Raw genomic sequence first — 23402 nt, forward strand, 5'->3', positions numbered from 1 at the left:
ACTTGATCAAATGAGTAAGAAGAAATGAGAGAATATCAATATCTTGCCACCTCATGAACTAAGAGATCTAGGCAATAATCATCAAAGGCTATTCATGTCACAGAAAGTGACAACAGTCACCATGTGCCTTCTGATGGAAGTATACAACACCGCATAAGAGGAATTTTCACCAAAAGATTTGAACCTGAATCTGACCTAAACTAGATTGTACCTGAAATGCAGGAAACATAATAAGCTACACAATAGGGGTTCAACCACAAAAATCCAGACTAGTAATTCCAGAAGACAAACCCTGTAAACCAGTAAAACCCCTCAACAAGTAAATTGCAAAACAAACAATAAAGACAAAAAGGGAAAACTTAAGACAAAAAGAGAAGATAGGGTGGTGGAGGAGTGTTAGGTAAGAGACTTGAAAGATCAACCAAATAGAATACATGAACCTTATTTGATCCTGATTAAAACAAACTAAGGGGTGCCTGGCTGGCTTAGTCCATAAAGCATGTACTCGATCTCAGGATCTTGAGTTCAAGCCCCACATTGGGCATGAAGTCTACTTAAAAAGAAAAAAAAAATTTTTTTAACCAACAAACTAAAAAAATATGAGATAATTTAAAGGAAATTTAAACACTGAATATTAATTGGTTTAGATGTAATAATGGAATTGTGATTATATAAATTTGTAAAGAGTCCCTGAGTTTGAGAGCTACATACTTAAATATACATTAATAAAATGGTATCTGGGATTTGCTTCGAAATAATATGGCAGATCCTACTTCTGGCCATGGCTACATGAGGAAGCTGGCCATTTCCCCTCTACAAAAAAAAACAAGTATTATTTAAAATTATTGAAATTCCCATTTCAAAGCACTATTAAGTGACCATGTGTAAGCAACTACTTGAGAAATGTGCTTTCATGAAAAACTGCTACTAAATCAGGTAAGAACTGTATTCCTCCAGCTCAGGTGGTGAAAACTTGCATATGTCCTGGACAGTGATGGCAGATTCCATTTGGATTGAGTAGCAAAGCAGCTAGAAATTTAAGGGGGGAGATTCTGGAAGTGAGATGAGCACAGAAGTTCTGAAATAATAAACTCTTTTTTTTTTTTTTTTTTTTAAGATTTTTTTTTTTTTTTTTTTTTTATGTGACAGAGAGACAGCCAGCGAGAGAGGGAACACAAGCAGGGGGAGTGGGAGAGGAAGAAGCAGGCTCATAGCGGAGGAGCCCGATGTGGGACTCGATCCCGGTACGCCGGGATCACGCCCTGAGCCGAAGGCAGACGCTTTAATGACTGTGCCACCCAGGCGTCCCTGAAATAATAAACTCTTATCATCATAATAAACTACACATTCACACAAGAGACCCCAGGGACTTTAGCAAAAATTAAAAGCCTGGAGGAAATTGTAAATTTGCTGTTCTTAGGAATAACATCCTCAACCCACACATAGCTTGTGTGGCAGGGGTAAAAGAATTATTGTCTTAACATCACTGAACTGAACATAAACTCCACCCACATTATTGGTTGACTGTCAAACAAACTGTCAAATCTGCTGAAAGCCAAAAATAAAGAGAAATTTTTGAAACCAGCAAGAGAAAAATGATGCATCACATTTAGGGTACTGAACAGCAGATTGCTAATGGTAAGCAATGAAGGCCAGAAGATGATGGAACAATATATTCAAAAGGCTGGGAAGGAATGATATCCAGTAATTTTATACCCAATGAAATGAAGACAAAGACATTTCCACAAATACATAAACTGAAGTAATTTATTCCTAACCTACCTGTGCTATGAAACATGCTAAAGGAAGTCTTCAGGCTGAACAGAAATGGCCAATAAACATGAAAAGATGCTCAATATCACTAATCATTAGGGAAATGCAGGTGAAAACCACAAGTGAAATCCACTTCAAACCTATTATGATGGCTATTATAAACAACAACAAAACCGTCAACAACAAACCCAGAACACAACAAATGTTGAGTATTCAGGGAAATTGAAACCCTTGAATATTGCTGGTGGGAATGTTAAATGGTACAGCTTTATAGAAAACACAGTACAGTCATTCAAGGGGCACCTGGGTGGCTCAGTTGGTTAAGTGTCTGACTCTTGATTTCGGCTCAGGTCACGATCTCAGGGTTGTGGGATTGAGCCCTGGGTAGGGCTCCATGTCCAGTGTGGAGTCTGCTTGGGATTCTCTCTCTCCCTCTGCCCCTTCCCCTGCTTGCAATCTTTCTCTCTCAAAATAAATAAAATCTTTAAAAAAAAATAGTACAGTGGTTCTTTAAAAAGTTAAGCCTAGGATTACCATATGATCTGGCAATTCTTTTTTTTTTTTTAAGATTTTATTTATTTATTTGACAGAGATAGAGAAAGCCAGCGAGAGAGGGAACACAAGCAGGGGGAGTGGGAGAGGAAGAAGCAGGCTCATAGTGGAGGAGCCTGATGTGGGGCTCGATCCCAGAACGCCGGGATCACGCCCTGAGCCGAAGGCAGACACTTAACGACTCTCACTCAGGCGCCCCTGATCTGGCAATTCTATTTCTGTGTATATAGACAAAAGAATTGAAAGCAGGACTTAACAGATGTTTGTATACCAATATCCACAGAAGCATTATTCACAATAGCCAAAAGATGGAAACAACTCAAATGTCCACTGATGAATGGTTGTATAAACAAAATGGGGTCTATACATACAATGGAATATTATTCAGCCTTAATAAAAAAGGAAATTCTGACATATGCTGCAACATGGATGAGTCTTGAAGACATTATGCCAAGTAAAATAGTGTAGATACAAAAGGATAAATATGATTCCACTAATATGAGGTACCTGGAATATTCAAATTCATAGAGACAGAAAGTAGAATAGTGGTGACAAGGACCTAGGGGAAAGGGAATGAAAAGGTACAGAATTTCAGTTTAGGATGATGAAAAAGTTATGGAGATGGATAGTGGTGATAGTAAATGCACGTACTGGCCCTGAACTGGTACACTGAAAAATGGTTAAAATGGCAAATTTTATGTATATTCTACCGTATTAAAAAAAATGTTAAAACACAATAATAAGAAAACAACCCAGGGGTGCTTGGGTGGCTCAGTCACCTTCAGCTTAGGTCATGATCCCAGGGTTCTGGGATGGAGCCCATATCAGACTCCCTGCTCAGCGGGAAGTCTGCTTCCTCTCACTCTGCTGTTCGCCCTGCTTGTACTCTCTCTCACTCTCTCAAATAAATAAAATCTTAAAAAAAAAAACACAAAACCCAAACAACCCAATTGAATAATTGGCAAAGGATTTGAATACACCCTTCATAAAAGAAGGCTCACAAATGTCTATACAGGACATGAAAAGATGTTCAAAATCTTTAGTCATTAGGGAAATACAGAACAACACCATGAGATATCACTGCACTGGAAATAGTTAAAATTAAAGGATAACAAAAACAAATGTTGAGGATGTGGAATAATTTGTCCTCGCATATGTTACTGGTAGGAATGGAAAATGGTATAGCCATTTTGGAAAACAGTTTTAAGTCATAAATGACCGGATGCCAGGTCCTCTATATGTGTTCTAAAATCTCTGGTACCCCTATCACCCCAACTCTGAAACCTATGAGATCCCAATCAACATAATCTCTGGGCTACAGTATAAAGGGGAAAAAAGTAGAATGAAGAAGATAAGCATCATGGCCTGCCATATGCATTTGCATTTTCTTTAATATTTACTAAAGCACAATGGACACTGAAGAAGGATAAATATTTGTGCAAAAGACATAAACCTAGTACGGGAACTTCAATACAGATAAAAAGAAATTAACTCTTCATATTTTTTATATCTTTTATTGTGTCATAACCATAATGATCATTTGATCTTATTTGACAGAGGAAACCACCTGGGAAACAGAAAACTAGCATGAACTCTACATTACATATTTATTGTTAAAGTAAGTATAAAATTTAAGAATAATTACCATTTGCTGAATATGAGCATCTCGAACTTCTTGACGTTCTTTATCAGCTTTGCGTTTTTTCTCCTTTTCATGCTCCTGGAAAATCCGATCTGCTTCTATGATAGCCAGCAATTGTTCTTTAGCCTCTAGTTTCCTCTGTCTTTCTTCTTCCTCTTTATTTTTCAGCTAGATGTTAAAAGCCAAAGGGGAAGTTAGAAAGTTCCAAGCAGAAAGCCAGGAGCAATGCAAGGGCAGAAGTTACATGCACCTGGGCTGATTCCCACACAGTGAGTTTACTTTGGTTTTGTTCTATTTCCCAAATAACAGGAAACACACAATGAAAACTTGAGTGATACTGGTTTAAAAAATACAGGAACAGAATAGCAAGATCTTCTCAAGGTAGGGGAATATTTGTAGGTAAAAAATTAATTGCTACAATGTTTATAAACTATCCAAATTAAATGTTGTGACAGTCAATTATGTAGGCGATAAGGATTATCTGAAGGGTTAAGAAATACAAAAATGCAATAGGGTAATTTTTATTTGGTTAGTCTTAAAACCCCTCAAATGTATATTAAGTGAATAACAATTTTTGCATTTCAGATGGTTCTGAAACAAAAGATTATTTTGTGTCTATCAATATTTTATTTGTAGTTGATTATCATGTGATCTTGTTAGAAAGTAAACATGGTCTTATTTCAAGAATATAGGAAGATAACTCATACATTGTTTTTCAAATCTTTGCTAGTTTTTTGTCAGAAGGAATGGAAACTACAGTGGGAAGGACTTAAATTTTTAAAAATTTTTATTTGTCATAATTGAATTGCTTACCACAGCAGCTCTGTATTCCGCAATTGCTTTTAATTCTGCTTTGTTTTTTTCATATTTTTCTTTTTCTCTTTTTTCCCATTCAGCCTCAGCTTCTGCATTATCTCTAGCAATAATCAAATCTTCATTGTCAAGTTTCTCTTTTATTAGTTCACTCAGGAAGTTATTTATTTTTTCTCTCCTTTCTTCCATTAGCCTATAACAAAATAACCATCACTTGTTAAATCTTCATGAATAGATTTGTTATGGAGCCAATATAATTTCACTAGAAATCAGATGTTTATAGTTTTTTACAAGACTAAAAGGAGCCCCATTGTTCCTTATATGTACTGATTATTTTAAATGGAAACTATTTTTATACTTTATTTTTAGAATAAAGTGTATTTTAAAAATCCAAGGTGAGTAATACATATAATATCTTGTGTGGGGGGGAGGGAATAAAGTATTAAAATTCTCACAATGAAAAAATTTTCAAATACTTAATCAGACACCCTGCTTACTCTAACATTGGAGGCTTAGGTTATAAAATTAATCAAAGGCCTTTCTTTAAATGAAACCGCAAAAATATCTAGTAAAAGCTATCAAAATCCTGAATAAATCCATCCTTTTACTATATAGTCTGTTTATAATTTATTCATAGCACTTTATTGACTTCTATTTATACGAAGATAGACAACTGTCCTTTCACACTATGAGATTCCTGAGGTCAGAGAATGGGTAAGTCCTCTCTCTAGTTCAGAGCCAAGCATGGTGCCTGGCACATCATTAACAATAACTAGGTATTTGTTAAAGGAATAGGGGCATTTTCATTTAGGATTGGGTAACAAATAGTTTTAAATTTAGATGTGACATATTCACTAATTTATTGAGTGAATTTGCAAAGCAATGTGGGAGAAATGATAGGAAAGGATACAGTGTGTATCCCAAGGAAATTACAGTCGAAAGTAGAGAAAAGACATTTATGCAAACAACAATTCATGGCAAAGGATGATATATGCTATGAGAAAGCTAGAAAGTGACATAGGCAGATGAGCAAAAAGGAAGGCTTCATGGGAAAGGTGACATTGCATCTAGACTTTCAACAACAATATTCTTAACACTTTTATTGATTGCCTACTATGTTCCAGACACTATCCAGGTGCTGGGGACATAACAGTAAACAAAAACATTTAAAAATCTCTGTTCTCCTAGAACTTTCATTACAGCTGGGGTAGAGGGATAGTGAACAAAGTAAATAATTAAAATGGTGCTACATCACGCAATGAGGAAAAAGAAAGCAATTAAATGGATAAGCAATGTGGGGGTGGGGCTATAGTTTTAATTAAGGTAGTTAGGGAAGGCCTCATCAAGAAGGCAACACCTGAATAGTGATCCTTTTGAAAGAGTTTAGGAAGGTCAGCATTCTCCAGAGAGGGTACAGGAGAAGTCCTGTGTGAGTGATGAAGAGGCAAAGGAGAGAATAGCACGAAATGAAGTCTCTGAGACGAGGCTGGGGTCAGCTGGAAATTAGGATGGTGGAGAGCCTTATGGGCCTTTGTAAATACTCTACATGTGATATAAAGCCATCGGAACGTTCTGCACAAGGCAAAAGTAGGATGTAGACAGAAACACAATGTACTGCAACTGGCCTCTTTCTCTTCCCCCTTACCTCATCCCAAACTTCTCACTAAGGTAGGCAATGACCTCCATATCTGATGGACATTTCATTTTTAAAATCTCATTTAGGGGCGCCTGGGTGGCACAATCAGTTAAGTGTCCAACTCTTGGTTTCTGCTCAAGTAGTGATCTCAGGTTCGATTCGTGAGATCAAGCCCCCTGTTGGGCTCCACGCTCAGTAGAGAGTCTGCTTAAGACTCTCCCTCCCTCTGCCCACCCCCACTCTCTCTCTCTAAAATAAATACATAAATCTTTTTTTTTTTTTACTCTCATTTAATCCCTCTATTGATCTAACATCAGTGACTGCTTTCCTGTTGAAACTCTCCTTCCTTGTTGTTTCTCTGATTTTCTTCCTATCTCTGGAAACTATTCTTTGGTCTTCACATGATCTTCTTTCTCCATTTGGCCCTTAAATATGGACTATGCCACCTTCATTTCTTAACTACCCACCATAGGTGAGCTCACCTGTATCCATGGTTTCAACTACCACTTATATATCAAAGGCTCACAAAGCCATCTCCTGCTCATACCCTTCCCCTACAGCAGAGATTTCACTATTTCCAACCATCTACCAGATGAATGTCCTTGATATTCCAAAGGGAACCCTAACTCAAATCATCATGTCACTAGATGCCCTAGTTATATATAATGACTTACTCTCTTTTTTTAAAAGATTTTTTAAAGAGATTTTATTTATCCATTTGACAGAGAGAGAGAGAGGGCATGAGTGAGGTGAGGGGCAGAGGGAGAAGCAGACTCTCTGTTGAGCAAGGAGCCCAATGTGGGACTCAATCCCAGGACCCTGGGATCATGACCTGAGCTGAAGGCAGGTGCTTAACTGACTGAGCCACCCAGGCACCCTATAATTACTTCTTAAAAATTACTCTCATATCACAACTTCTGATTTATAATAATTTCAGATAGTACTTTATTAATTACACTAATTACTTTTAAAAGCTTACCTGTGTGTTTCAGCTTCTTTTTCTTTCCCCATTTGTGTAAGACGCTTTTTTGCTTTGATAAATTTTCTAATCTTTTCATCTTCGTCCTCTTGCTGCTGCCGTTCTACAGCTTTGATGATATTTTTGTCATTCATATGTTCCTTAGGAGAAAAAATTGTGTATTATCCTATCACAAAGAAAAATATCTTTAAACATGAATATCTAACAAGAACCTATCAAATGGTCACAGCTTCTGACTCAGTTATTTCTCTCTTGGGAATTTATCCCAAAGAAACAATCAGAGATACACATTAAGCTTTATGTACCATGTACTTTACCTCGAAGTTATTTGTAAAAGTGAAAAACTAGAAACAACCTCTTAATCTTTAATAATGAAGAAACAGTTAAATAAATTATAATCTCAATGATATGGGAAGATACAAATAATATAATGGGTAAGGGGAAAGGAGAGTATAAAATACTACATAGCATATTTCAGTTTTGCAAACATATATAGGTATAAGTTTATAATGTATACACTACTGGAAGAAATGGATCAAATGTTAATAGTTGCCTCTGGGGTATGAGATTATATATGTGACTTTTCATCTTAATGCTTTTCTGTATTTCCTTTCAAATATCCAATTTCTTTAAAATATGTAATTAAAAATAATTCGAGGGGAGCCTTGGTGGCTCAGTCAGTTAGGCAGCCAACTCTTGGTTTTGGCTGGGTTCATGATCTCAGGGTTGTGAGATCGAGCCTCACGTTGGGCTCCACACTCAGCAAGGAGTCTGCCTGAGAGTCTCTTCCTCTCCCTCTGCCCCTCGCCCTGCTTGTATATGCTTTCTCTCTCTCTCTCTTCATCTCTCTCTCTCTCAAATAAATAAATAAGGGGCACCTGGGTGGCTCAGTCAGTTAACCACCTGCCTTTGGCTTAGGTCAAGATCTCAGGGTCCTGAGATCAAGCCCATGTCAGGCTTCCTGCTCAGCAGGGAGTCTTCTTCTCCCTCTGCCCCTCCCCTTACTTGGTCTCTCTCTCGCTCGCTCTCTCTCTCATAAATAAAATTCTTTTTTTTTATGTTCTTTTTTTTTTTTTAAAGATTTTATTTATTTATTCAACAGAGATAGAGACAGCCAGCGAGAGAGGGAACACAAGCAGGGGGAGTGGGAGAGGAAGAAGCAGGCTCTCAGCGGAGGAGCCTGATGTGGGGCTCGATCCCATAACGCCGGGATCACGCCCTGAGCCGAAGGCAGACGCTTAACCGCTGTGCCACCCAGGTGCCCCTTAAATAAAATTCTTTTAAAAAATATTTTTAAAAATTCTATAATCAGAAAAAATACATTAAATATTTTAATCAATTTTCATTTAATGTTTAAATAGTTAATATAGTTCTATGGTATACAAATTAAAAATATTTAAAAGATACACATAATAAAGTGTCTTTCCTTCTCCATCCACTGTCTATCTGCGTATATTTCTAATTCCCCCACATTTGATCATTTTGAAACGAGTTTCTTGTCTAGACTTTCTTTTCCCACATACACAAGAAAAGATACAGATATATATTCTAACAAAAAAAATTTAATATAGGTCATTATTTTTCAAAACAAAAAATAAAAATCTGTTCGTATCAGCAAATATTCCATGACTCCAGCCTGAGTTAGCCATCATTAAAAATAGGTGCCTTTGAACACAATAGCCTGGATACATTGATATATTAGTGTATTTGGTTACCATAAGTAGAAACCAATTCAAGTGAAAGATGCAATATTTAATCTTCCAATATATTTATAACTCAGGGTCTACCATGCACCTAGCATTCATAAGTGCTCTCCTATCTTATGGCTATTACTTTTAAAAGCCCATAATCTGGTTAGGAGAAGCATTAGTTAACATGAAAAGCTAATGACAATATCAAACTGTTGAAGGTGATTGTTTTGAATGATTTCTTAAAAGTTTTATTTTGCTTTTTTTCCCTAAGTTTACTGTGATGTTCATACAGATTTTTTTATAATAGTAAAGAATAGAGTTAACACAAAGCTAATTCTCATTTTTAAAAAGTTGAGGGGTGCCTGGGTGGCACAGCGGTTGGGCGTCTGCCTTCGGCTTAGGGCGTGATCCCGGCGTTATGGGATCGAGCCCCACATCAGGCTCCTCCGCTATGAGCCTGCTTCTTCCTCTCCCACTCCCCCTGCTTGTGTTCCCTCTCTCGCTGGCTGTCTCTATCTCTGTTGAATAAATAAATAAAATCTTTAAAAAAAAAAAAGTTGAAAGCCTCAGCTCAAGGTTACATAGCTAGTTAGTTGCAGAGTTAGCATTCAAAGGTCTGCCCCATTCCAAAGTGTCTTGTAGAGATAAAAATATTTCATTCATGAAACAAGAATAAGATTTTATGCAAAAGGAACAGTAGCATTTCAGGTAAAACTCATAGAAATTTAAATTTTGGTAGCTAATTGGTAGCTTAATTTGGTAGCTTATGATTTTTTAAGATTTATTTATTTATTTATTTGAGAGAGAGAGAGTGAGCAAGGGGGGAGAAGCAGAGGGAGAGGGAGAGAGAGAATCTCAAGCAGACCCTGTGCTGAGCATGGAGCCTGACTCAGGGCTCAATTCCATGACCCTGAGATCATGACCTGAGCCAAAATCAAGAGTTGGATGCTTAACGAGCTGAGCCACCCAGGTTCCCCTTGGTAGCTAAATTTAAAATTCAGTAGAGGGGCGCCTGGGTAGCGCAGTCGTTAAAGCGTCTGCCCTCGGCTCAGGGCGTGGTCCCGGCGTACTGGGATCGAGTCCCACATCGGGCTCCTCTGCTAGGAGCCTGCTTCCTCCTCTCCCACTCCCCCTGCTGTGTTCCCTCTCTCGCTGGCTGTCTCTCTGTCACATAAATAAATAAAATCTTTAAAAAAAAATAAAGAAATAAAAAAATAAAATAAAATTCAGTAGAAAGTTTAAAAGACAAAGTTGAAAATAACTCTCAAAGTCAAACAAAAGCCAAAAATGGCAGGAACAATTAATTGCCTATCCATGATTCTTTCTCCTTCTCTGCATTAGTAGCAGGACCCAGATTTTGTTGAGTGGCAACATGCTCGTCTAAAAAGACTATATTTCCAAGCTTTCTTTTCAGCTAAGTATGACTAATTATGACCAATGAGATTTAGTGGAAATCATTAAGTGAAACTTCTGGAAATGTTCCTTAAAAGGAGAACAGATAGTTGGGCATTCTTTTTTATCCTTTATCTTCTCTTCCTTCTTGCTTCCTGGAATGTGGATATGAGGGCAAGAGCTCCAGCAACCATGGGGTAACTCTGAGGCAGAAGCCATCTATGTTCCAAGAATAGCAAAGCAAAAAAAGAGAAGCTGTTTCAGTCTCTGTTGATTCTGGAGTTGCCATATCAGCCTTGGAATGATACCTCTGCACTTCAAAGTTTTAATTTATTTAAGGTACTATCACCTGTGAGCCTTCCCCTAACTAAAAAAATGAGAAAAGTTGTTTTTTTTTTTAATTACAGCATCAATTCAGAAAGTCCAATGTGTATCAGAGGGATTCTAGAACAGAAGAGACAAAATGGAAGATTATACAAGAAATAAAATAAGTTTCCAGGATGAAAGGAATATATGTTTCCAGATTGAAAGCATCAACTGAGTGCTCAGCAAAATAATAAAAAAGAACTATACCAAAGTATGTCACTATGAAAAAAAATGACTCAGAAATCTTTCAGAAAGAGAGAAAAAGAGAAATAAAAACAACAGATCCATAAATAGGCCGAAGACCCTAAATGGCATCACACTTCTCAACAGCAATACTGGAAGTCAGATGATCATGGAACCATGAATACAAAATGCTGAATTCTGAACTAGAATTCTATATCCAGTCAGACCATAAAGCAAATATGACTCTAAATGATAACCTTTTCAGATAAGAATTTTAAAAATTGACCTGTATACCCTTTCTTAGGAAGTTAGTTGAAGATGTATTTCAGCAAGATGAAGAAGTAAGCCAAGAAAAAGGAAGGCATGGGATTCAGAAAATGGAACTGCAGCCCAGGAAAGTGACCCAGGGAAGTTCCAGAATGACAGCTGGGCAGGAGGCCTAGAGAAGCACAGAGGACTTGCATGGGGGAGCTCTAAGAAAACCAAGAACATCGATAATTTAATATTACTTAGATGAATATTTGAAAACTCAATATATATTTGTCAGAACTTAGACAACACATGGGAAAAAACTGAGGTATACAGTCATCAAAGCAAATACACACTTATTTAATCATAGAAAAACATTTATGCAAGCAAAGAAATATAATCATAGTATATTACTTGGCTCTTCAGAGAACAATACTTATGTAATAATAATGATTTAGTTAAAATTGTGACATAATTATTTTAGGGGAAGGGGAAAATGGGAAGGGAACAGTATTGGAAAAGAGCTAAATCCACAACTACCAGGCCAGCCAGACAGAAAATGTCTAAAATTGATAAATCAAGGTACATATCTTTAGAACTTGATATATATTTTTAAAATAAACAGATTATTTAGAATATAATTTCATATCAGAACAAACAACTGAAAGCACCTGGAACAAGTAAAACAACCTTCATGGTTGTCTCCAGGAAGCAAAGGGGTAAAGCAAAGAACTGCTACTCTTCTTTTAAGCCTTTTGGTGGTGTTTGATGTTTTAATTCTGTGCATCTATTACTTAAGAATAAAAACTAATTTTAAAGAAAAGGATGTATAAAATCACAAAATAAAGTGAGTTGCAATAGGCACAAAATAACTATTACATTTATTGAGCACTTATTAACAGTGCAGTAAACACGGAACACACATCACCCCATTCATTCCTCACAACTCTCATTTAAAGGACAAGAAGATGTGGGGCACCTGGGGGGCTCAGCTGGTTAAACAACTACCTTCAGTTCAGGTCATGATCCTGGAGTCTTGGGATCGAGACCTGCATGGGGCTCCCTGCTTAGTGGGGAGGCTGCTTTTCCCTCTGCCCCTCACCCTGCTTGTGCTCTCTCTCCAAAATAAATAAATAAAGTCTTTAAAAAAAGGATAAGAAAACGTATTCACTTGAAAAAAAGTCTCATTCTTTTCTCTCTTTCTTATTCATGCATGGGAGCACGTCCACATAAATCCATAGCAAATACACCTCCCCCAGAAGTATACTTAGAAACCCAACTTAATGACAACTTGTCTTCTACTCCACAATAATTTATTAAAAATATGTTAAAAGTCATGCATTGGACTTTACACATTTTTTTAAGAAATGCTGTATTTTTAACTTACAAAAAACAGTTTTCTGCTTTCATTCATCTCTTCTTTTTTCTTTTCTAGTTTTTTCCTCATTTCTATTTCATATAATGCATTCTGTCGTTTTATTTCCTTAGCATCCTTTTCTTCATGTTTTCTCCTTCTTTCTTCTTCCTCTTTATGTTCCTTGATTCTAAAGCAAAAACATAACTAAAATTGAGAGCAAAGCAGAAAAACAGGTTTTATTTTAAAGAAATGAATTAGATTCTAACCTCGGATGATTTGAAGCTGTGGGGAAACTTGTGAATTTCTTTGGAGACAAGAACAGATATATACAAAGCAGTGATTAAAGCCAAATCTAATTTTGGTTAGCCCAGAATTGCCAATATTTTCCTTTCTCCAAAATTTGTTTCATTCCTGACCAAAATTAAGTCCTATACTAGATTCAAATGTTCCTTTCCTTTAGAAAGAACTAGCTAACTGAACAACAGTATAGTAGAATGGTGACATTATTTTACAGAAAAGTCCTTAATCCCTAGTGTTTCTCAATTTCAGCACTACAGGTCTAGCCTCTTAGGAAATGGGCTAGCCACTTTGGTTGTCATTCTTTCTCTAGCCAATATTCACTAGCTACTGATGCCTTCTGAGTGGGAAGCCACACCGGGCTTATGTGTGAGTGCTTCAGAGATCCCTGAGCACCCTCCTTACTGCAGGGCTGTGATCTGGGAGATTTAGCTCTAGCTCTACCTCTTCAACCCACCTTCCCAGCCCCATCACCATCACTACCATGAGCTTCTACCATCAGTACTTTATTGCAAACTCTGAGTGCCCTCATCTGGCAATCAGTCCTCTGCATACTGGCAAGGCAGCTCAGTCTGTGGTGCCTACTTGCCCATGCATCCTTGTCAGCCAATCAAGTGTGCAGGCTGCTCCACTGCCATTCTCTACCTGCTGTCTCCAATTTTTTTCTTCCTGAACAGGTAGACATAGGGTAGATCAACAATACACTTAGATAAAAAGGATGAGGAATAAACCTTTCTTTCACGTGCATACAATCCAAAAGAATTTTTTTTTGGTGTCTCATCACTCAGCTTCAGAGAGGAAAATTTCCTTTCCCAGTGCCACAGAGGACTATACAGTTAGTGAGCCAGTAAGTTCGCTTTGATATTATGAAGCCAGTGCAGAACAGAAGATTCCCAGTTGATTCATCCGTACAGTGTAAGCAGCATTAGAGCTGCAGTCACTTTCTTTAGGAGGACCTAAGAAAAAAACTGCTGGCTACAGCTAAACCAGGTTTATGATTGTCCTAAAAATACTAGATTTTCAAAAAATTTTTATTGTCTATTTAGTTTGTTAGAATTCTTAGAAGCAAAGAAGATTCTTTGAGCTGGTGAGAAGCCCATTGATGAAGAATGGAACAAAATTCCAGACAGAGGGAAAAACCTGTGAGAAGGCCCTGAGGCAAGCAAAGGTTTGACAGGTGCTTAAGGCCTGGGAGATCGGTATGATAGAAGTAGAAAGAGTAAAGGGAAGGAGTGGTAGGAAAAGAGGTTGAGAAGATGAGGCCAGATCACACAAGGCTTTGCAGGAGATGGTCATTTCCATTTTCTTTTAAATGAATGGAAAGACACTAAAAAGTTTTAGGTGGAGAATAATATGATCAGTTTTTATTTTAATAAAATCACTCTGGATAATGAAAGGAAAAGGACTTGGGAAGAGAGAACAGGAGGCCAGTTAAGGGGTTGATATAACAATCCACAGGACATGAGGGTGGCCTGGACTAAAATGACAGCAGTAACTTTAAGATTCCTTTTGGAGAAAAAAATTCAACATCAATTGCTGATAGATTTGATGTGGAAAATAAAGGAACATGAAGACTTGAGGTGTATTCCTAGGTTTCTGATTTGAACAACTGAGTGGATAAGGATGCCACTAGAAATTCCACTGTGGGGGTGGAGAATCAAATTATATTTCATATTAGACATTTAAAATTTTTTATGAGACTTCCAAATGAAGATGTCTTAAAGACAGTTGAATATGTGAAGCTGGGACTCAAAGGAGTGTTCTGAACTAGGGTTAAAAATGTAGAAGTTATTAGATTTAAGATGGGTTTTTAATCATTAGGAATGGCTGAAGATCACTTAAGCCCTCATCTCTCTCTCTGCTTTTTCTCTAGATGATCTCATCCAGGCGAACGGGATATAAACTATCCTATGATGATTTTTTCTTCTTCTGAGAAGCTGATGAGATTAACAGTAACTAAGTGAGTTGTTCTTAAACAAGGTCTATTGGCCCCTTCCCAGAGAAAGGCTTACCTATCAATAGAAGGAAATAGAATTATATGCAGTATCTACAGATACAGTTAAATTTCTTTTCAATAATTATGTTTAAGGTTCTTGGTCAAAATCCCTCCATTTGGGGATTTTGCTGTCACTAGAGTCCCTTACTGCCCCATCCCCATTATGCCCACTGGGCTGTGACACAGGCAGATTCTTATATTGCTGAAAGCCCAACAGTGGAAAAGACTGCCTAGGTCTGCAGCCTAGAGATTGTTTTAAAAATGTGTGAAGTCTCACTTTCAGGCACAGGGCCAGCAACTGTACAGTGTGTTTTAGTTATCCATTGCCGAGTAATTACCCCTAAATTTAGTGGATTAAAATAATAAACATTTATTATTTCACACCATTTCTGAGATTCGGGAATCTGGGAGTAGCCTAGCTGGGTGGTTCTCCAGAGGTTGCAGTCAAGATGTTAGTTGGAGTAGTAGACATCTGAAGGCTTGAATGAGGCTGGAGAACCCATTTTTACATATCTCTTGGCAGGAAGCCTCAGCTCCTTGCCACATGGACCTCTACATAGAGCTGCCTGAGTGTCCTTACATCACGGCATCCTCAAGAATGAGTGATCAAGATGGCAAGAAGGGGGGCGCCTGGGTGGCACAGCGGTTAAGCGCCTGCCTTCGGCTCAGGCCGTGATCCCAGCGTTCTGGGTTCGAGCCCCACATCAGGCTCCTCTGCTATGAGCCTGCTTCTTCCTCTCCCACTCCCCCTGCTTGTGTTCCCTCTCTCGCTGGCTGTCTCTATCTCTGTTAAATAAATAAATAAAATCTTTAAAAAAAAAAAAAAAAAAAAAAAAAAAGATGGCAAGAAGGAAGCCACAATGCCTTTTATATCCTAATCTCTCTCAGGATGTTACACATCATCACTTCTACTCATTCTCTTCACTGGAAATGAGTTACTCTGTATGGTCCGCACTCAAGGGAGGGAGGAATTAGAATCCACCCTCTAAAGTGAGGAGTATCAAAGAATGTGTGGACATATTTTAAATCACCACCAGGTAATACCTGAACAGCACAATTACCAACGCATGCAAAAGAGTCTTGCCTCTTGGTATCCTCCAATTTCATTTCTTTGTGATTAAAAGAATTAAAATACGGTTTTGCCCGAAGTGGAAGGTCATTCCAAATTTTGACACATCCTAGACACATAGCCTACAAGGCACATCATGGCCTGGCCCTTGCCTCTCCTCAATCTCATCTTTAACACTGCTCTCTTAGGCCTCTTACTATAGTCATTTTGACTACTTGTAGTTACCCAAATCCACCATACTCTAACTCACTTCTGGGCCTTCACCCCTGCTATTTCCTCTGCTTAAAATACTTCTACATCCCCACTATTTGCATGACTTATTCCTGCTCAGTTTTCACACTTTGGTGCTAGAACTGATCTTTTCTAAAAATTAGCCCCTTCTCTACACTGGATCAGATGTCCATTTTATATGCTTCCACATATCCTGTACATACATTTGCCAAAATATCTACTATCATACCCTAATTATTCGTTCCATATTTATACCCTCCTCCCCAGATTGTGAACTTCTTAAAAAGACAACTGTATTCATTTTCACATTTTCAGTTACTAGAATAGTGGCTGGCAAATGGAGATTGTCCAATAACTGTTTATAACAATGAATGGATGATTGGATAAATGAATTTATTAATGAATGAATAAATAGCCTATCATAAAATTTTTCCCCTGAATAGATTCTTATTTAAAACTTTTTCTTTCTGTGGCGCCTGGGTGGCTTAGTCATTAAGCGTGTGCCTTCGGCTCAGGGTCTGATCCCAGGGTCCTGGGATCGAGCCCCGCATTGGGCTCCCTGTTCCGCGGGAAGCCTGCTTCTTCCTCTCCCACTCCCCCTGCTTGTGTTCCCTCTCTCGCTGGCTGTCTCTCTCTCTGTCAAATAAATAAATAAAATCTTTAAAAACATTTTTTTTCTTTTTAATTTTAAATAGGCTCTCATGACCCTGAGATCAAGAGTCGTGTGCTCTACCAACTGAGCTAGCCAGGTGCCCCTGAATAGACTCTTATTATTCAAGAAAGTGGGGGAAAAACTCTCCTCTTCTCTTTTCCACCACATGGTCCTCTGTGTCTACTCAGGTTAATACCAGTGTTAGTATTCCAGTTCTACTGTTGGCTTAAAGAGGCTTTTTCTGGGCTCATTACCTTTCCTACAGTATTTTAAGTGACACACATTCTGAATTGTATAAAACTGACACATGAATCAACATCCAACACAATACTACTTGGTGATAATTTCGTAAATTCATATACCTAAAAAAATTATAATAATAGATTTCTATTTTCCTTTTTTTGTCTTCAATTACAGAATTGAATGTTTCTTTTTTAAAAAAAATTATTTATTTGACAGAGAGACACAGCGAGAGAGGGAACACAAGCAGGGTGAGTGGAAGAGGGAGAAGCAGGCTTTCCGCTGAGCAGGGAGCCTGATGTGGGGCTCGATCCCAGGACCCTGGGATCATGACCTGAGCTGAAGGCAGATGCTTAATGACTGAGCCACCCAAGTGCCCCAGAATTGAATGTTTCCTAATAAATTTAAGATGTAGGGCTTCTGGAAATTTGCAAATTGGCAACCCAAGCTCACATGTCAAATATCCTTCCCTTCCCAAGTCCCCACAATGCGACCAATAGAATGGAAGAAATTCTATACCACTACTAGAAACTAAAAAAAGCAAAGTCTTACCTTATACTTGAATTTCCAAGAAGTTTCAGCAAAAAATAGGGCACTTGAGAGTACAATCAAGTTAAGTAATACTTGGCCATCATTCACAAAGACAGAGCCTACCATGAAAAGGAAAGGAATTTAAGCTGACCTCAGAACCCGATCAACATCTCCTTGGCTACACTGAAGATAAGCCAAAAAAACAACTCAGACAAACCTTAGACGTGCTGGAACCTCTAACCAGCACATGGAAAGACCACTTGGAAAGGGGATCCTGTGGCCTGATCACAGCCTACATGCAAAGCTTATATAGGTGGGTAGATGCCTGCGAAGGTGTTAGCACTTGCCAGGTAATTTCCTGGAGATCAGTCTGCTGCCTGTAATTATCTCAGAGCCACAACAGCCAACATAAGAAAGATTGCTCAAAGGTAACACGCTGGTCAAATATTTGCCTCCCTCTGCCAATGTCTCTATCCCTAACTCACATAAACCCTTGGGTCTCTACACTGACAAAGAAAAAATTTACAATAAATCCAAAGGTTTCCCTTCTCTTTTTACTAAGGATTACAAGAAATAAAGACTACACAATCTGGCAACACATGTATCCTGAGAATTGATATCTATGTCACTCAGACATTTGTGACTATGAGAAATAAATATATATATATACAAAACTCGAAACCATAATAACAAAAAGAGACAGATTTAAGCACATAAAATAAGTATCTTCTAAGTACTAAAACCATTCAACGGCGCCTGGCTGGCGCAGTTGGTAGAGCATGTGATTCTCGATCTCAGGGTTGTATGTTTCAGCCCCATGATGGGTATGGAGATTACTTAAAAATAAAATCTTTAAAAAGAAAATACTAAAACATTCAGAAAAGATGACAAAAATCTGCAATATGTCTGATAAAGATTAATATCCAACATATATAAAAGCTGCTGATCAATCAATTTTTAATCAATGACAAACATACACATCCATATGAAACATCCTACACAGGAGAACTATGGAATAACCAATTTATAACAACAAAAACCAAAACAAATGAATATGTACACATGAAAAAATAACCTGCCTCACTAGAAATGAAGAGAAATATAAATTAAAAGATACTATTTTTTGGTCCATTAAACTCTAAAAAAAGTACTGCCCATAATTGATTATAACATAAAGAAAAGGAAGGGTATCAGATATCACTGATGATTACATACTAAAGCCTTCTCAAAGGCAGTATCTCTCCACATGTAAAATTCAAGCTCAGTTAAAAAAAATCTACCCTACATAACTACATCTTTGCATAAAAGTCACAAAATATATGGTCAGGGATGTTCACCACAGCATTGTTAGGAAAGGAGGAGGGAAAAATCCAAACTTCCCTCAATAATAACATAGTTAAACAAATAATGGTACATCCTTAGTGTACAGTATGATTATTTTAAAAGATGTGACAGATTCATATATTCTGGCAAAAAAGATATTCAAGGTATACTGTTGAGTGAAAAAAATGAAGAAACAGAAAAATACATTGTAAAACATTCATGGCTAAAAATATATACACACTTAAATATGCCCTGTATACAGATATTAATAATAGTAATAAAACACTCTGAAGGGGTAGTCACAAACTATTAATAATGGCTATTTGTGAAAAGGAAAATGGGACTTAAAGACATTGAAAAGGGTGGATATGAAGATGGGCTTTTCAATTTTATTCCAATTTTGCTGTATTGAATTTTAACAAATATATATTCATTTGCTATTTGCAAAATTAAAAAAAATAACTGAAAAGTAGACAAATATATGCCCAAATGTTAACAGTACCTACTTTGGATCACAGAGTTTCTAGTGATTTTAATTTTCATTTTGTTTTCTTGTATTTTGTAATTCTATAATGATCATATATTAATAATATGTTTAAGTACAAAAATAATTTTTCTTTATAAGTGTAATATTGTTTAAAATGTTTTGATACATTTACACAATCTATGCACATTTAAACTACAATGTAAAGAAACTGATAAGTCTCACATTGGAAAAACAAAGTGGCCGGTAGATGAGGGAGAGACTTTTTACTGGATCCCCTTTGTGCCTTTTCCTATTTCCATGTATCAGCAATTTAGAAAAGTAAGTAAAATTATACACAAATACAATCCCCTCTCCTGATATATATAGTAGCTACTTAAAAAAAGTTCAGGTTTGATTTCTATTTACTGACATACCCAAAAGCTCATGATATACTGGTAAGTGAAAAAATACACAATGGTACTATTGATTCAATTTCATTTTATAAAATATGAGTATATATGCTCAGAAAAAAAAGTCTGTATCAGTGGCTCAATGATTTCCAGGGGCTGTGGGTAAAGAATAGAACTTAGTGCAAAGGTGCGTGAGGGAAATTTTGGCATGATGGAAGTATTCTATACCTTGATTAGGGGTTTTAAAAAGCAGCTATGTGCTTTTTAAAAGGTGAATTTTATTAGTAAATGTAAATTATAGCTCAATGAATCTGACCCCCTCTACTACCACCACCACCAAAAAATGTCTATATGGCTATATACCAATATGCCAAAACAATAACAGATTACTGTGATAGATTAGATTATAGCTCAAAAAGATTGACTCTCTCACTTCCCACTTCCATGGGAGTCTATTTCTCTGTTCCATGGTTGTTAGACTTGACCATATGATTTGCTTTAGACTTAGGGTAGATCTAGTGTATTTCTTGACTTTTGCCTTTGAGATTAGCCATATACTTGTAAGCTCGGGCTCATTCTCTTGCATCTCTGTCAATACCATGAGAAAAGTTTCCCCAAGTGGCTGCTGTCTCTTCATCCTGCACCTTAAAAATGAATACACATGGAGCAGATCAGAGCCCTCCCCACAGCAACCAGCAAACACAACCAGTCCTGTAGTCTGAAGAAAAGCTGTATAGCCAGGCTCAACCAACCCACGGATGCATGAGAAATAAATGTTTATTTTTGAATGCCACTAGATTATGTGGTTGTTTGTTATGCAGCATTATTGTGACAACAGTAACTAATATATTATCTCTGGGTGAGAAAGTAATAGGGATTTTTAACCTTTCTTTGTTTTTTTTCTGTTTACTAGGTATTTCAGCATGTATTACTTTTATAAACCGAAAAAAAAACTTTTGTGAGAAAAATAAGATACAAAAAGGTAATTTATATATACATACTGTTTTAAATGATCACTGGCAAGAGCCATTCTATCTCTGAGTCGTTTTTCTGCTTTTACTTGTTCTTCTTTAAAAGCTTTTTCAATGTTGAGTTTCAATTGTTCTTCCCATTTTTTATCTGATTTTATTTTATTCTTTTGGGATTCAATCTGTGCATCACGTTCTTTCATAACTCTACTAAGAAGAAGTCCTGACTACAAAAAAAAAAAAAAATTGTGGCATTTTAAGAAAATAAAGTCTAATTATGTATAGATATGTTAAATATATAAAGAAATACAAGAAAACCCAAATAGTACATGAAAGTGTTTCACTCTTTCTGTCTGGTAAAATTGATACTGCTTTGCAAATTCAATAGCCTTTTTTCTTTCTCCCTGTTTGTGTATTTCTTCCTCTATATCAAGAATTTGTCTTTCTGCCTCTATTTCTTCATCACGCTTCTTTTTGGCTTCAAGTTTCTGTTCTTTCATTCCCTAAAAAAAGAAAAAAATCAGTCTTCTGTTTTTGTTTTTCAACTTAATTTCACAAAATTTAACATTACATATAATGAAATAATTTGGGCTTTCACTATGAGTTTTTATTGTATTTGCACATATCATTAATCAAATATGACGTTACACTTATAAGCTAATATTTTAATTGAATTTTTTTGGTAGGTAACACATTTACATGGTTTAAAACCCCAAAATATTGCAGAGGTATACAGTGAAGCTCCCCCTCCAATCCTAACTTCCATTAGCAATCTCTAAGATAGCCACTATTATCAGTTTCTTATATTTGCTTCCAAAATTCCTTTCCATATTTATATAAGTGTATATATTACTATTTTTATTCCTTTAAAAAAAATCAACAGTAGTGTATTTACATGCTCTTCTACACCTATGAGGAGTCTATCCAATGTGTCTTGTCAGATGAAGTCTTTCTTTTCCTCTATGGGTCATACTTTCTATGTCTTAAGAAAACCCTACTTTACCCTAAAATCCTGAAGATATTCTAGGATTCATTTTAAATTTTTACTGTTTTACTTTTCACATCTGAGTCTTTCATCTAGCTGAAATTCATTTTTGTATATTCTATACCATAAGAATATAATTTCATTTTTCCATATGTCAATTATCTCAGTATTAGGTACAGAATTCCCAATCCTTTCCCTTCTGACTTGACTGACACTTCTGTCATGTCAAGTTCCCATATATAACATGTGAGTGTTTCTAGGCTCTCTCTTCTGATCTATTATTTTGTCAATCTCTGTGCCTACAAAACAGTTTTTACTACTACATTTCTACCACATTTACTATATTTCTTCTTATTCTTTAACATCCATGGAGATATAAAGTATCATGTGTAGTGTGCTACTTCTGTGTGTGTGTGTGTGTGTGTGTGTGTGTGTGTATGAGTGTGTGTATTCCACTCCCCCATCCCTTTATGGATTGGGGACTTCTCTAAAATCAAGTTTTTTAGGGTATAATTTACATACCCCCTTTTAGTGTAGTTTTACAAATGCATAGTGACTTATAAAACAGTTCCATCCCCCCAAAAAATACCCTCATGCCCTGTTATCTTCCCCCATCTGCAGTTCCTGCCAACCACTGATTTGTTTTCTTTCCCTATAGTTTTGCCTTTTTCAGAATGTAATGTATGTAATATATGATATCAGTCACAATATTTTTCCCTCTTCTAGAAAAAAGAATAAATTATGAACACTGTTCCTAAAGCAAGGTACTATAAGCTTTCTGTGTCCCTTCCCACAGCTGGGAAAAAATATTTTTGAATCAAATATCTAATAAAGGACTTGTATTCAGAATATATTTTTTAAAATCCCTAAACCAAAAATAAGAAATAATAAGAAAACAAACCCCATTTATTTTTTTAAAGATTTAGTTATTTATTTTGGAGAGAGAGAGACAGAGAAAGAAACTCTCAAGCAGACTTCACGCTGAGCATGAAGCCCGACTCGGGGCTTGATCCCAGGACCCTGAGATCATGACCTGAGGCAAAATCAAGAGTCAAATGCTCAACTAAGGGGCGCCTGGGTGGCACAGCAGTTAAGCGTCTGCCTTCAGCTCAGGGCGTGATCCCGGCGTTATAGGATCGAGTCCCACATCAGGCTCTTCTGCTAGGAGCCTGCTTCTTCCTCTCCCGCTCCCCCTGCTTGTGTCCCCTCTCTCGCTGGCTGTCTCTATCTCTGTCAAATAAATAAATAAAATCTTTAAAAAAAAACCAAAAAAACAAACAAACAAAAAAAACAAATGCTCAACTAACTGAGCCACCTAGGTGCACACCAAAATAAACCCCACTTAAACATGGGCAAAAGATTTGAACAAACACTTCACCAAAGAAGATATACAATAGAAAATAAGTTCATAAAAGATGTTCAGCATCATTGTAATTAGAGAAATTCAAATTAAAACTATAATTCAATACTACTTCACACCTATTAGAATGCCTATAATTAAAAAGACTGAACATAGCAAGTTGGGAAGAACGTGGAGAAAATAGAAGACTTATACACTTCTTATGGGAATGTAAAATTACAACTACTTTTGAAAACAGTTT

At 36.7% G+C, this 23402-nt stretch overlaps 1 protein-coding gene across 1 annotated transcript in view; it reads right to left on the bottom strand.

The window, feature by feature from the left end:
- CFAP210 (cilia and flagella associated protein 210) overlaps window positions 1-23402 on the bottom strand; it is a 33286-nt gene that overhangs the window by 3000 nt on the left and 6884 nt on the right. The window contains exons 3-8 of the mRNA XM_026489694.4: window positions 21146-21319; window positions 20850-21043; window positions 12664-12820; window positions 7396-7535; window positions 4781-4973; window positions 3971-4135 (exon numbers count right to left, since the gene is read on the bottom strand). Of these exons, the coding sequence (XP_026345479.2) occupies window positions 3971-4135; window positions 4781-4973; window positions 7396-7535; window positions 12664-12820; window positions 20850-21043; window positions 21146-21319 (1023 nt within the window). The remainder of the gene's footprint in view (window positions 1-3970; window positions 4136-4780; window positions 4974-7395; window positions 7536-12663; window positions 12821-20849; window positions 21044-21145; window positions 21320-23402) is intronic.

Source organism: Ursus arctos, unplaced genomic scaffold (assembly GCF_023065955.2).
Source record: "Ursus arctos isolate Adak ecotype North America unplaced genomic scaffold, UrsArc2.0 scaffold_1, whole genome shotgun sequence".
NCBI lineage: Eukaryota > Metazoa > Chordata > Mammalia > Carnivora > Ursidae > Ursus > Ursus arctos.